The 13,952-nt window shown below is 41.5% G+C and overlaps 1 protein-coding gene across 3 annotated transcripts in view; it reads right to left on the bottom strand.

Moving 5' to 3' along the window:
• Nucleotides 1-1,564: 1,564 nt before the first annotated feature.
• The window catches only part of ddr2a (discoidin domain receptor tyrosine kinase 2a), a 37,775-nt gene continuing 25,387 nt past the window's right edge, over nt 1,565-13,952 (bottom strand). The window contains exons 3-17 of one of the 3 annotated variants that reach the window (XM_036141389.1): nt 12,254-12,356; nt 11,502-11,733; nt 10,621-10,768; nt 9,454-9,556; nt 7,632-7,815; nt 7,302-7,542; nt 7,127-7,189; nt 5,136-5,296; nt 4,775-4,991; nt 3,526-3,758; nt 3,297-3,424; nt 2,977-3,174; nt 2,659-2,893; nt 2,368-2,517; nt 1,565-2,285 (exon numbers count right to left, since the gene is read on the bottom strand). In XM_036141389.1, coding sequence (XP_035997282.1) covers nt 2,154-2,285; nt 2,368-2,517; nt 2,659-2,893; nt 2,977-3,174; nt 3,297-3,424; nt 3,526-3,758; nt 4,775-4,991; nt 5,136-5,296; nt 7,127-7,189; nt 7,302-7,542; nt 7,632-7,815; nt 9,454-9,556; nt 10,621-10,768; nt 11,502-11,733; nt 12,254-12,356 — 2,528 coding nt within the window. In that variant the 3' untranslated portion in view covers nt 1,565-2,153. The remainder of the gene's footprint in view (nt 2,286-2,367; nt 2,518-2,658; nt 2,894-2,976; nt 3,175-3,296; nt 3,425-3,525; nt 3,759-4,774; nt 4,992-5,135; nt 5,297-7,126; nt 7,190-7,301; nt 7,543-7,631; nt 7,816-9,453; nt 9,557-10,620; nt 10,769-11,501; nt 11,734-12,253; nt 12,357-13,952) is intronic. The other 2 variants (XM_036141391.1, XM_036141390.1) reach the window with 2 other exon arrangements.

The raw sequence follows: 13,952 nt of genomic DNA, 5'->3' as shown, positions 1-13,952 counted from the left end.
GCTTCCTTCAGAGTATAATCCACGGCAACAAAAGGATCCTGCTGTTTACAGTTTGTGGTTAGCTTCAGAGGGTTTGCAACAGAAAGAAAAACACATCCATAAATCAAAGACGCAGAAATACTGCAATGAATCAACTATGACACCCCAGTTTAAGTGCATATTCTTACGCATATCTATGAACAATACATAAACAGAGCAAAAACAAGTCAATATATAAATATGGATACGAAAACTGCTAAATGAAATTTAAACATAGCTATTGAAATTACACAGTCATATACACGTTATGTCGAAACTACTGGAGGAAAATGGCAGGGAGATGAAAGATAATGCATTTATTATTTCTACTCTGAATGTTTTTTGCTTCTCTGAACATTCAATGAAACTATTGAAATATGATCAAATATGAACGTAACTGTTGGCTCTGCACTTTCCCCTTCTACATTCAAGCAGTCTTCCAAAAGAAAAGACAAGAAAGCAGTATTTCAAACACTGTAACATGGGATGCATAAACCTCTTATTACAAATATTGCATTTACACATAAACCTTGCGCAAAGAGTAAAGTCACTTATGTCTGGTCAATTATTTCTGTGTTATAAAAATACTGTTGGGCAGCAAATCTTATACCATTGCAATGGCTGTTTGTCTCCCTTTAACTGATGGCACATTAGTAAGCATCGTGCATTTGTGGGTTGCATTGCTAGAGGAGGTAATGACAACCCTGGTGTATGTGGTTTGGACTGCGGAAAGGGTGTTTGAAATCCTCTCTGCCAATGCCAGACAACTTATTCTGCTATGAAGTCCTGTTTGGTGGCATCTATAGGGTTGGATGATGGAAGTTTGGTGAAACGAGAGACATTGGCATTTTCGAGGTTTATTCATATAACACACTGGGGCCTCAGCAGAGTGTGGACAACCAAAAGAGCCTGGCACCTCCTCGTCACGCTGCTCACCAACGTGATCACACACTGATGTAGGGAGGGTAGGGCCGGACGATAATTCAGTAACTATAATTATATCGATCGATAGACGTGTGGTGCGATAGGAAAAAAATAAAAGTCAATAAAAAGTGCAATAGAAGAACAGTTTTCCTTCCTTTTGCATTCTAGCCTATCATGTAGGTTGATACTACAGTGATTACATCCTCCCAACCAATCACAAACGCAGACCCAGGAACGCTCCGTCGCCAAGCTCCGCCCTCTTCAGGGGACTGCAAGTTTAGAAAAATGGCAGTATTGTTAAAAAAGACGGTTGAATAAAGCATTGAGTTTGACTTATGTGTTTGTGTGTTCTGTATCTAAAAATAGCATAAAATGGTCAGGGCTGCACTTAAAACGTTTTGAGTTTTTTGATGATTTCTATTTTATCGATATGCTTTTTTTTTCTATATCATCCCAGCCCAAAAGTTGGCATCCCATTTGTCAACCAGCATTTGTCTTAAATCAGCCAAGGCGGTTATTTTGGTGCCTCAGGAATAAACTGCACACCCAAACTAATCCCACAGAGGCTCCATCCTGTCCACTCCCAATTTATGGAGGTGGCTCACCGATGATAACAAGTCTGTTTTTTTCCCCAGTGAGGTAGATGCTGCTCCACAGCATCACATTAACTCCCCCAAAGCTGCCTGGCACTAGGAGAAAGGATTAGGCAAGTTTTTCCCGGGCTCAACTCTGCTGTTCATCCCACAACTGCATTTTCCTTATAAACGTGGCATTACTGTAAGGGTAATAAACTCCACAACGGAAGGAGATTAATCACCAAGAATATTGCTACAACATAGAAAGAAATGACCAAATATAAATTCCCTTATTTTTTGTGTTTAGTTTGAAAAGTGCTGAATGTCTCTTGCTACATTTAAATGTTGGCTTCCTCCACACATGCACCACAGTTCATGCCTCCCTTTTTGAACGACGGTGAAGTACTTTGTCCAAAGTTATACTTAGTAAAAAAAGCTTTGCATTAACTGGAACACAGATCAATCTTTAGAACCGTATTCAGTCCCCCAACATGTAGCTTGGAGCCAGCAGGTGGCCTCCCATCCTGTCTTTGTGTCGAATATGAATAGAGCTTTGACCTGGACAGTGTATGCGGCATCGCTTTCTCCAGAGATGTGCACAGACTCGAAAGAAGTGTCTTAAACACGACTCGGGGTTTAAGGTTGTAAATCCAACAGGGCTCTGTGTAATTCCTGGAAAGAGGGCCGCTCCTTAGCGTTCCTCCTCCAGCAGTTCAGCATGATCTTGTAGAGCGAGTCCGGACACAGCACAGGTTGAGGCAAGTAGATCTGCAAGAACCAGGAGCGAGAAATGAAACGTGCGACTGAATTGTTTCTGTCGGTGAAACGAAGTCCGTTCATTTACCCTCACCTGTCGCTTCTGGTCCCTGAAAAACTCCCCCGTGTTTTCTATCACCTGCTCGTCGGTGAGCTGGGAGTAGGGTTGCTCTTTGCAGAAGTTCAGGATCTCCCACAGAGTCACGGCGTAGGCCCACACGTCGCTCGCTGTGGTGAATTTACCCTGCCCAAAACAAAGGTATTGCGTTGTACGTGGTTCTGAAACAGTACTGACTTAGGGGGCCTTGTATAAAAACGCAAGTCAGGCTTTTCATACTTCTAGCTGTGACAAAGGGCAAAGCCGCGTTTCAGAAGCCCGCCTTACCAGCAGGATGCTTTCCCACGACATCCAGCGTATGGGCAGCACCGCTCTGCCCTGGATCCGGTAGTAGTCGCCGCTGTACAAGTTTCTGCTCATGCCAAAGTCGGCTATCTTTATCGTGTAGTTTTTCCCCACCAAGCAGTTGCGTGTGGCCAGGTCTCGGTGGACAAAGTTCAGGGAGGAGAGATACTTCATCCCCGAGGCTATCTGGGTAGCCATGTAGCACAGGTCGTTGAAGCTGGAGGAGAGATGAGAGACCTCATCTTCAGATGGACAGACAGCGCTACACGTGGAACGCAGTGCAATGTGTCCCTCACTGACCTGACAGTAGGTGCGTTGCTGAGGAGAGCAAGTTGGCCCTCGGGTTCGTGGCGGGACAGAAACTGGTTGAGATCTCCATTTTCCATGTACTCTGTGATCATACAGAGAGGGTCGCTGTAGATGCACACGGCCAGCAGACGAATGATGTTGGGGTCCTTCAGACGTGACATGATCTTGATCTCTTTCAGAAAATCGTTCCTGATGACACGAAACAGTTTGTGCAAGTTGCTCAAGGTTAGTCTTAAATGGGTCACTTCAATGATAACCTTACATTTGCTTTTGTCTTTCTATTTCCAGCTCTGACAATAAAGGCAGCGCACCTTGCGTTCTTGTTGGCATCTGAACGGAGCATCTTCACGGCCACTAACACCGGCTGGCCCTCCGGGACGTCGAACAAGTACTCCTCATTTATAAACTCCTGCATTCCCTCTGCTTCACAAAGATGTACCTGCACCAACAGAGGACAGAGAAAAGCGGGGGTTTGAACCTGACTAGTGCTTCGTTTTTATCTGAAGCTGCAAGGGCAGCAAAGGATTGGAGAACACGCACCTCTCCAAACTGGCCCTCTCCCAGCTTCTCCTTAAATGTGAGCAGTTTTCGCGGGAACTCCTCCACTACGACATCCTTCCCAGACAACAGGTCCATAGTCACCGCAGGGATGGCGTACGTGTTGCTTCCAGTCACGCCTTGCAAGTTGACGATGTCGGCCTCAGCGTAATGAGGGGCTCCGTCCTGCACCACAGTTTGGGTGGTGGATTTGGAAGCGGCGCTGCTGGTCGAACCTGCAACGCAACATGAAACACTTTCACTGAACAAAACACTTATGGGAAAATATGGCATTCATGCCAGTTGAACTTTTCACCATTTTGTCACTGTATAACCTCCAATTTTGATATAGTTTGATTGGAATCTATGGGATAGACTTTATTGTGAATCGGAAGGAAAATGAGGTAGAGGTTATTTTTTGTATATTCATAATTTACATATTTAAATCTGTAAAGTGTGGTGTACATTTCTGTTCAGCTCCCTTCAATCTGAAACCCCCAAATAAAATCCAGTGCAACCATTTGTCTTAGAAGCCACCTGAATAGTAAACAGAGTACTCGTCTTTGTAGTTTCATCTCAGTGTAAATACTATGCAGGTCTTTGTGCTTTGTTAGAGACCATTAGTAAATAAATAGCATCACGAAGACCAAGGAACACAGCATATAGGTCAGTTCTGAATTATAGAAAAACCTAAAGCAAGGTTAGATTAGGAAACATATCTGGACATTCTGGAAGAGATGCAAGAAGAAAGCCACAAGGAGTCCTGTTAGCATCCTGTTTGTAGTTGATAAACACAGCTCATCACCCTGAACACTGCATTTCTATGGTGAGGCATGGCGGTGGCAGTATCATGCTGTGGGAACGTTTTAGCAGGGATAGGGAAGCTGTTCAATATTGAAGGTGATGTGGATGGAGCTAAACCCTGTGAGAGGCTTCAAATGGCTTGGCCCGGAGGTTTAGCTTCCAGCAGGAAATTGATCCTGTGAACAAAACCAGAGCTACGATGGGAAGATCCAGGTGATAGGATATCCCTGTGCTAGAATGGCCCAGTCAGGTCCAAAGCTAAACACAATTGACAAAAAAAACTCAACAATTAGCATAGCAAAGCTGGCAGAGACGCCAAAGACCCTTTTCATTCCAATTTACAATAATGTGCTAGATTATATTGTCTATGATAGACAAATTACTGAGTAACTACTTTTTAAAAGCACATCGGATTAATATCATTGTGTGAGCAACCTTGATGGCTTACCAGGCTCCTCGGAGCTCTGTGCGAACTCCGGCAGCTTACATATGAGGCTTGACGGCTCCTGGTAGTCTGGACCCAGCGGGAAGATGCGCTCGTAGGTGCAACTAGACTCCTGTTCACCGGTTGTACCTGGCCGGTTGTTGGCGTGATTGAAGCTGAATGTCTCACTCTGTATTGACAAACTAGCAGTTAGTTCATCATCCAGGATCCGACGAGAGGCCTAAAATAAAGCAGGTTTGCGAGTCAAGGAACACATCTGGCGACCTCCAGGAGGACAACGTGTTTGAAAATGCAGAAAATGACCCAACCACCGTTGCTTGCATCGAAATGTTCTGCGGAGACGTAAAGCGAGGGGTGAGCTCACCTTCTCCAGCATCTTCTGCCACACCTGTCTCCACAAGATGATGACAATGATGGCTACGAGGATGAAGATGATGGCCACCAAGCAGCCAATCAGAATGCGAGTGTTGCTGTCATCGACTTTATGGGTGGGGTCATCTTCTGGTGAGGGACGAGGAGAGACACCTTTTAAAGATTTTAAAGAGACTTTACTTTCTTGTTTTTCGCCACACCTTCCAGTCAAATAAGCATTTTAATAAGTTAAACTGTTCAATGACAAACTATGTATTTCTTGTAAAAAAAAAAAAGTCAACTATTACTTTGATATGTAATCCTTACAATATTTACACATGTAAACCAGTTTGGGTTCCCACTGATATAGAGAGCTACACTATATTACCACTATATCACGCTGTATTGCATTTGGTGGCATCCCATCTTTGTCTATTGGGTTTAAAAACATGTAGGCCGCCATTTTCCAAGTTCCGAGTTGCCATTGTTCCATATTGTTCGCATATTATAATACCACCTACAGTTCCTGTGGTTGTGTCACTAAAATATCTCTCGCTGTAAATGTTTAATCATTTCTCTGTTGAATTCACTACATTTTGTAGAGGACCACTAGGAGACGTTCTAACATGCAAAAAGAAAACGACAATATTGATCTCATTATCAGTACGAATCGTTTTCCCTCATACTAACACCAGCTTCTTTTACTGGCTTTTGTTTTAAACAACAGAGGGATTGTAGAACCGATTTATTGCTGCCAGAGTCAATCCAAAGCATGCTTAGCTCCAGCTCAGCACTGGTGGGTGGGAACACTCCCAGAAGGTCCATGTCCTGCAGGTTTCACGTGTTTCTTTGAGCCAACACAGCTGAATTAGACGGTGAACTTAGAGTAGGGCATCACGTTCTACAGATGTGCTGGATCTAAAACAGGCAGGACCCTGTCTCACCACTCATCTTACAAACTGGACATTTAAAAAGGTTTGTCTTAGAAGAGAATCCCTGATGCAGAAAATTGCTGATCACTTTATCAAAATTTTAGTTTAGTTCAAATTAACCTTTTCTTCCTGCTATGTTTTGTAGATTTTTTTTTTTTTTTTACTGTGTAAAACGGTTAAAATTTCATGAATCTATTTTCCTTCAGTCTTTTTCAATCGTCATGATCAAACGTTGACTATTTTAATGTTTATCTTTGGACTTTGGCTTCTTTGACGCTCATTTTAAGTCCAGCATCGGACCCCCTTCAGAGGAATATTTATACTTTTTGTACCTGGGTGGGATTGAAGTATACTTAACTAGACAAAGACTTCTAATGCCGAAGAGTGAACCAGTGAGCATCTACAACTTTTCAAAGAACATTTTATAGTCGCGTGAAAAAAATGAGGAAACCCTTTGAAGGTTTGTTTGCTACTCTAGCATATATGGACGTAATATCAGTTTTAACAGTGCTGATAAATTCAAGACATTTAAATGACCAAATGATACTGAAGGAATTGTCTTTTAATACTTTCCATAAAAGGAAATAGAAAGTGTAATTTTTGGTGAAGACTTCTGCACATTTGTCGTAATGTGACGAGAACATTATAGTGCTCAGCGTTTTGAAGCCGGTTCATCCGGTTAGAAACTCAGACGTTTAGTTTGTTGTGCATCTGACTCTAGTCCTTTTCAAAGAAGGGGTCACTACCTATCAGATTGCAGGGTGTCCCAACTTTTTGCTCAGCTAGAAAATACAGTTTTTGTTGATGCCATTTTTTTTAATGGGTAAAACAAAAGGTTATTCTTCAAGAAATCACCGTCTCTTCTAGGAATACAAACAAATGGATATGTGAACATCTGTTAATAAAGAACTGACTACTTTGTGGGGTGTCACCACTTGTTTTCACATAACTTTCTTTGTGTGTGTGTGTGTGTGTGTGTGTGTGTGTGTGTGCGTGTGTGTGTGCGTGTGTGTGTGTGTGTGTGTGTGTGTGTGTGTGTGTGTGTGTGTGTGTGTGAGAGGCAGTTCCTCACCTGGCTTATTAGATGGAATTACATCACTGGGGGAAGGCGGCGTTGTGTTGTACATCGCTGTATCTGGAGAAAAAGAAACGTTGTACCGGTTGTTACTGAAGTTGGGAACTCGTCTGAACATTTTTTTTCTTTTTTTACTGCAGCCAACCCCTGTGCTCAGCTCCCCACTGTGTACCTGACTGAAAGGTGATTTCACTGAACAGCATCCAGGTGTCAGCAAAGTAGAACTGGCACTTGATGGCGCTGGCCATGTGATTGGCCAGTGTGACGGTGATGAAGCGGGCGCTGGGATTCTTCTCGTCCTCCACCGGGCTGAAGGTGAGCGGCGTGGTCTCCCAGTCGGAGTCGGAGCGGAAGTGACAGACCACTTCCCGGAAGGCCTTGACGTGCTGCGAGAACATGTTGTTGCAGTGGACCTGTGCACACGAGGGCATTTTCTGTAATGATGGCAAGCTACACTGAGGGACTAGTGCAGAGCGTTGCTGCGTATGGCTTGGACTCTCACCTTCATGGAGGTGAAGTTTCTTATGCGGTCAAACTCAAACATGATTTCAACAAATCCGCTGGAGAAGCTCTCGTTGTTCCAGCCGACGTAGTCGTACCCGGGCCATCCGTTGTGGACGTGGCTTAGTGTAAAATCATCTTCTCCACACACGCCATCGGTCAGCTGACCCAAGCCCTCTGTCATACTGAGAGACGTAAAAACAAGGCTTTGAGCAAATCTCTTCAAGATCTCAACTTCACAGCCAATCAACCACAGTGAGGCTTCTCTTAACTCAGAAACTTTTTAACTGTCTTGAAGATGACATTGAGAAAAATCCCTGCTTTTTATTAATAGTCTTGCTAATCACAAAACCATTAATTGTGTTATTTTCTGTTCACCATAGCTAAATGAACATGGACCCTCAGAAAAGCCAATTACTGTGGAAGGATTTAACGTTGAGTCACATCTACTTCACAGATGGAGGACTGATGTGGTGTTTTTTTTTTTACTTTTAGCCTCCGTCATGCTGTCAGGCAGGTTAAGTTCCCTTTTCTGAGTTTGAAAACGGAAATCCAACTCATCTTTTTAAAAAATCTGCTTGATCACATTTCATCTAGGACATATAAGGAAGCTCGTTCCTTATAGTCAGTTTGGATAGCTTTTGACCCCTAATAAATGAAACCATCAAAATAAATCTGCTTTTTTTTAATTCAGGTTATATTTTTCTGTTATTAAGATTTGTTTAGTGAACTGTAACATGTTTGAACAAAAGAGCAAAATGAAAAAAAAAAGAATAGAAATCAATAAAATTTATAAAAATTTAAATCATTTAAAAATTGCAAGAAATAGAGAAAATTTCCATGCATTGAATTGGGTCTCACTTGACGTAAAGGGGTGTTTATCGTTACTTTCATGTCTTCTAAGCTGTTAAAAATGCACAAGCCACATTTTCACCAAATCCAGTAAAAAAACTAAAATAAAATTAAAAACACCTAATTTTACCCATATTTTAACTCATTAATACATCTATCAGTAGAGTTTATAATTCCAGTGCCATGAAAAAGTATTCACCCCCTTGGCCTATTCTGTTGCAATCCAACCTGTATTTGAAATGTTTTTTTTTTTTTTTTTTTTTTTTTTTTATGGATCTACACAAACTAGTTTAATTTAATGAAGTCAAATGAGAAACACACACACACACATATATATGAATAAATAAATAAAGAATAATAATAATAATAATAATAATAATAATAATAATAATAATAATAATTATTATTATTATTATTATTATTATTATTATTATTATTATTATTATTATTATTAACTTGATTATTATTAACTTTTTATTCATTTATATGCCGTTATTTGTTACTTGATTTCTACTTTCTACTCTGCTCATGAACCAACTTTAGTCTGCTCCTATCACTAGGTGGCAGCATTACTAAACAATTCCCAGTTTGTAGTGGCTTGTTGACTGATTTTCCAATAAGGGCCATTTTGCTTTAGTCTTGCACTGTTTCCTTGACAGAGCAAACGCGTGTTTCAGGGTCATGGAGGACATTATTCACCCTTCCATTATGCAAACATAACAAAAGCCCAGATTGGTCCACTCTGGATCTGAGACGTATTTAGGAAAGTTGACTCAGTTATTCCCAGGAGGTATTGGCTAACAGTAACCCACCCGGACCCGCTCACCACCGTCTGTTTCTTTGTTTTTGCCATGGTGACGGCCACTAACACGGTGGGGAGGAAAAGCAGCAATGAGTGATGACAGCTACATCAAACCGGTGCAGGAGGAAAAGGAAAGGACGAGGAGGGAAAGCACAAAGTGGTCCCTCACCTGTGGATAATGGCTCCATCGTAGACCGAGTCGTTGAGGTAAACAGGATAGGCAGGAAGGTTCATCTGCTGCCCCGCCGGAGCGTTGTACGACACCAGACCATCTGAGAGAAAAAAAAACACAAAAGCACATTTTTAATGATCTCGCTCTGTAGCTGTGGGGATTTTACTCACATTGTTAGAAAACCCCAAAGTTTGTTTTAAACTGTACAGTTTGGGGCCGCCATGGTAACAAATGTGCCAAGCTGCAGGTAGGCTTTGTAAATATATGGCAATTTTGAGACTTGCAAATGAAACATACCAAAGCAACAGAACAAAGAGACAGAAAATATTTATGCGCTGTGGTGGAAAAAGCCTTAAACAAGGTCCTTTCCACAGACTTACAACCCTATAATGTTTCATTCACCTAAGAATGTGAGCCCGGTTCTTGGAGCGAATTCAAGGACTGAACTGAGCAAACTCAACCGAAATCTACTTGCTCTGACGTTTCTACATAAAGCCGCGTATCCAAAGAGCTTTACCTACACAACTGATGCCATCTTCTAGAAACACTGTTATGTAAGACTGTATTTTGCAAAATATTATCCTGACACCTTATTTTCCAAATCTTTGATGTCTTTCAATATGCACAGCTTTTCTCCTTTATTGCATAAAAGAAACCAGACCTAATAGGATGTCAGCATGCCGGCAAGTATAAATCTCTATGGGTACAGGTACAATTTGAGAGCAAAGGAACATTTTCAGATATCAAAAATTAAATCAGCAATCTGTCTCACTCTACTGTTCTAGAAATAAAGGCACTGGAAACTGATTTCAAATAGAAATCAGTTTCCATAAGCATGACAGCTGCATTCTATTATTCAATTTTTTTGTCTTCTTTAAGGCATTGGAGGAAGATTAAGCAACCCTACACATATTTGAATGGACATTACACAAAGTCAGCTAATATTTAATTATAATACCCTTATCATATCTACTGGATTGGAGATTAAACAGTGCTTTATTATGTAAAGGTGACAGGAAATCAGCTGTTCCTCCCTCTCTTTATAGGCTCAAAGGTTAGTGTTGTTTAGCTCTTTTATGATCCTCCTTGATAAGTCGTGCATCTTTATACACACACTGTTTCTCTCCGTTTTCACCCCCCTTGTATACAAGAACTCAAAGTTACCCAGCCACTCGCAGCCATAGAGCTCCACTCTCATGCAGACATTGGTGGAGTGGTCTATGACGGGCATGAAGCGGACCAAACGGGCAACGATGGGTGGCTGCAGGTCCCTGAGTGCGATGTCGTAGGAGTTCCCGTTGCCCGGAATCACCTGCAAGCGAAGCAAACATTTCTTAACGGCATGAGCAGACACAGCGGCGATATCTGATAGTCACTGCGTTGTTTTAGGGTCGAGTCGAGTCGCCGTGAAGCTGTCGCTTGACAAGTATTCACACCTCTGGTCACAACCAGAAACATAAATGTTGTTTTGATGGACATGTATTCAATCGAGTAAAACGTTGTGATATGAAAAGACAATGATACATTGTTTCCAGAAGTAAAAGAATGGCAGAAGTGTGGCATTCACACCCTTTATTCTCATACCCTAGAGGAAAATTCAGTACAATCATGGAATCATAGAAAAAAAAACTGCTATATGCAAAGCGCTGTATGTCATGGGAAACAAACACATTTCCCACAGTGAAACACGGTGGTGGCAGCATTGTGCTGTAGGGATGCTTCAGCACAGAAAGGGAAGCTTGACAAATCGTATGAGAAGATGCATGGAGCTAAATTCGGGGCAATCTGTGAAGGAAAGCTGATAGAAGCTGCAAAGGTCCAAAGCAATCAGGGCAATGTTCATTTCCCAGAAGGACAGCAAACCTAATAGCCATGATTACCATGCGATGGGTTAGATCAAAGCCTATTTTTGTGTGAAAATGGACCAGTCAAAGTCCAGACTTACCCTATCAATAGCCAGAAAGACAGCGTAGCTTGCTTAGATATTGCTTCACAAGTTCAAATCAGATCATTCGCTAAGGTTCCTCTGCAGCAGGTGGAGTTACCTGATTCCCCTGCCTGTTCCTCCACGAGATCCAGCGACTGCCGTCACGGCTGTACTTGATCTTGTACATCTGGGCGAACTCGTTGCCCATTCCTCCGGCGTGACGGCCCTGGGTGCCCACCAGGGTGATGAAGTGGAGCGAACGCAGGTCGATCTGGAGGAACTCCTTCAGGTGGTCTGGCTCGACCGTTATCTCCGGACACCACGCACCGTCTCCCTCCTCGCAGTCCAGCCTTGGGGGTAAAAAATAGAGCATTTGAAAATGTGGGAAGAGGACGGAGCCGGCGGACGGAGAACGTAGAAGAAAAAAAAGAAAAACAGGACAGAATGAAGAGGGGAAAGTGAAAAGAAGTAGAAAGTGGGTGCAGTGGAGGAATTGAGCTCTTAAAGTCTGCTGTAAAAATGTCCTGGTGAAAGGCTGTGTCGTAAATCGTTGAAGTGTTAATTTAGGGGAGGGGGCTGCGAAAGGAGAGGGGGAGCGAGACAGAAGAAAAGCACCCAGAGTTGAGGTGGAAAGTGTATTACATCAAGATCCCAGTACTTAGCGAAGGCCACCCAGGTTCTGCAGCACTCACTCACATATGCTCTCCTAATGGAGTCTGTATGTGTGCAGAAGTGGTACCCCGCTTTTGGGTTTACTTCTCATAAACAGGAGCAGGCACCTCGCAGGACGACCCACCCGCGTGTGAGCTCGTTATTAGGGTAACCACGCTATGAAAGACGTGTCTGAGACGGCGTCTCTGTCAGCTGTACCTGCCGTATCTGGCAGCAGTAGATTCAGACCACTGGCTGGAGGCGGAGATGTCCTCATCCGGTATCCGCCCACTTGACATCCCCAGGGCGTACCGACACACACCTGTGACATCAAAAACTGCATCAGGGAAGTGGACTGCTAACAAAAACACTGCTTTTGGTGAGTCTATAAAAGCTGTTATATATATAAATATATATATATACATATTCACAAAAAGTCAAACACATCACAAATTACAAATTTTGTTTTAACGGATAGAGGAGAATCATTTTAACCAGGTTTACCCTGCCTATGTATTGTGCTTGTCACACTAGTCTACATCTTGGGTGATACTAATGCCAAAAGTACTGTACTGTGCTAACCCTAACCCTACCCTAATTATCACAAATATAAAAAAGGCATAATTAATATTATCAAACTTTACTTTAGTCCCTTTCTAGTACAGAATTATCCAGCCCAGGTTGGAACGGTTAAAGTATTTTACATTTTGATGTAAAATACTTTAAAATACTCTAGATATCTTAATGGGTAATAGAACAAAGTGTGAATCTGAAATATCAGAATTTTAATGGTGTCTAATGAAATAAGCTAAAAAATTTGTATTTTAGAAAATATTGTTTTGTCTAGATGGCTGTCACAGATGCTACCGTACTAATTACGTGACTTTTAGTTAGAGGTATCAGAGTAAAAGGGGCTGAACACAAAAACAGAGGTGGTTCTTTATATGTGTGACATGGCCCACCATCCTGATGGATATGTCCGGGGTTGGGGTATAGTGGACGGTCAATGCAAGCAAAGTATAAGCTTCATTTGCATTAGATTTCTGTTGCTTATCTGCATTTCCAGTCAACACTCAGGGGGCGTGCACCCTGTGTCACAGACCGTTTAACTAGTGTCATGAATTCATGGCCATTCCTGTGACTGGATAAAGATGCTAAAATCAGATTCTGACTAAAAGCTTCCAGTTCACTGGTATATTCAGAAGGCATGAATATGATATATATATATATATCATATCTATATATATATATATATATATATCTATATATATATATCGATATCTATCTATATATATGATATAGATATATAGGAGATATATCTAGATATCTATAGATATCTATATAGAGAGATATCTCTAGAGAGATCGAGAGAGATAGATATCTAGATAGAGATATCTAGATCTAGAGATCTCTTCTATCTATCTAGGAGAGATATCTAGAGATCTAGAGATCTCTAGATATCTCAGATATCTAGGATCTATAGATAAGAGATCTATATAGATATATCTCTATCTAGTCTATATATATATATATATCTATATATATATCTATATATATATATATATATATATATTCGTATATCTATATATATATATATATATATATATATATATATATATATATATGCTCAAATGGGGTGGCATATTCATGCCTTCTGAATATACCAGTGAACTGGAAGCTTTTAGTCAGAATCTGATTTTAGCATCTTTATCCAGTCACAGGAATGGCCATGAATTCATGACACTAGTTAAACGGTCTGTGACACAGGGTGCACGCCCCCTGACTGTTGACTGGAAATGCAGATAAGCAACAGAAATCTAATGCAAATGAAGCTTATACTTTGCTTGCATTGACCGTCCACTATACCCCAACCCCGGACATATCCATCAGGATGGTGGGCCATGTCACACATATAAAG

The sequence above is a fragment of the Fundulus heteroclitus genome, chromosome 9 (genome assembly GCF_011125445.2).
Source record: "Fundulus heteroclitus isolate FHET01 chromosome 9, MU-UCD_Fhet_4.1, whole genome shotgun sequence".
Taxonomy (NCBI): Eukaryota; Metazoa; Chordata; class Actinopteri; order Cyprinodontiformes; family Fundulidae; genus Fundulus; species Fundulus heteroclitus.
The sequence above is the reverse complement of the archived record's forward strand: the minus strand, read 5'-3'. Positions and strand labels throughout refer to the sequence as shown.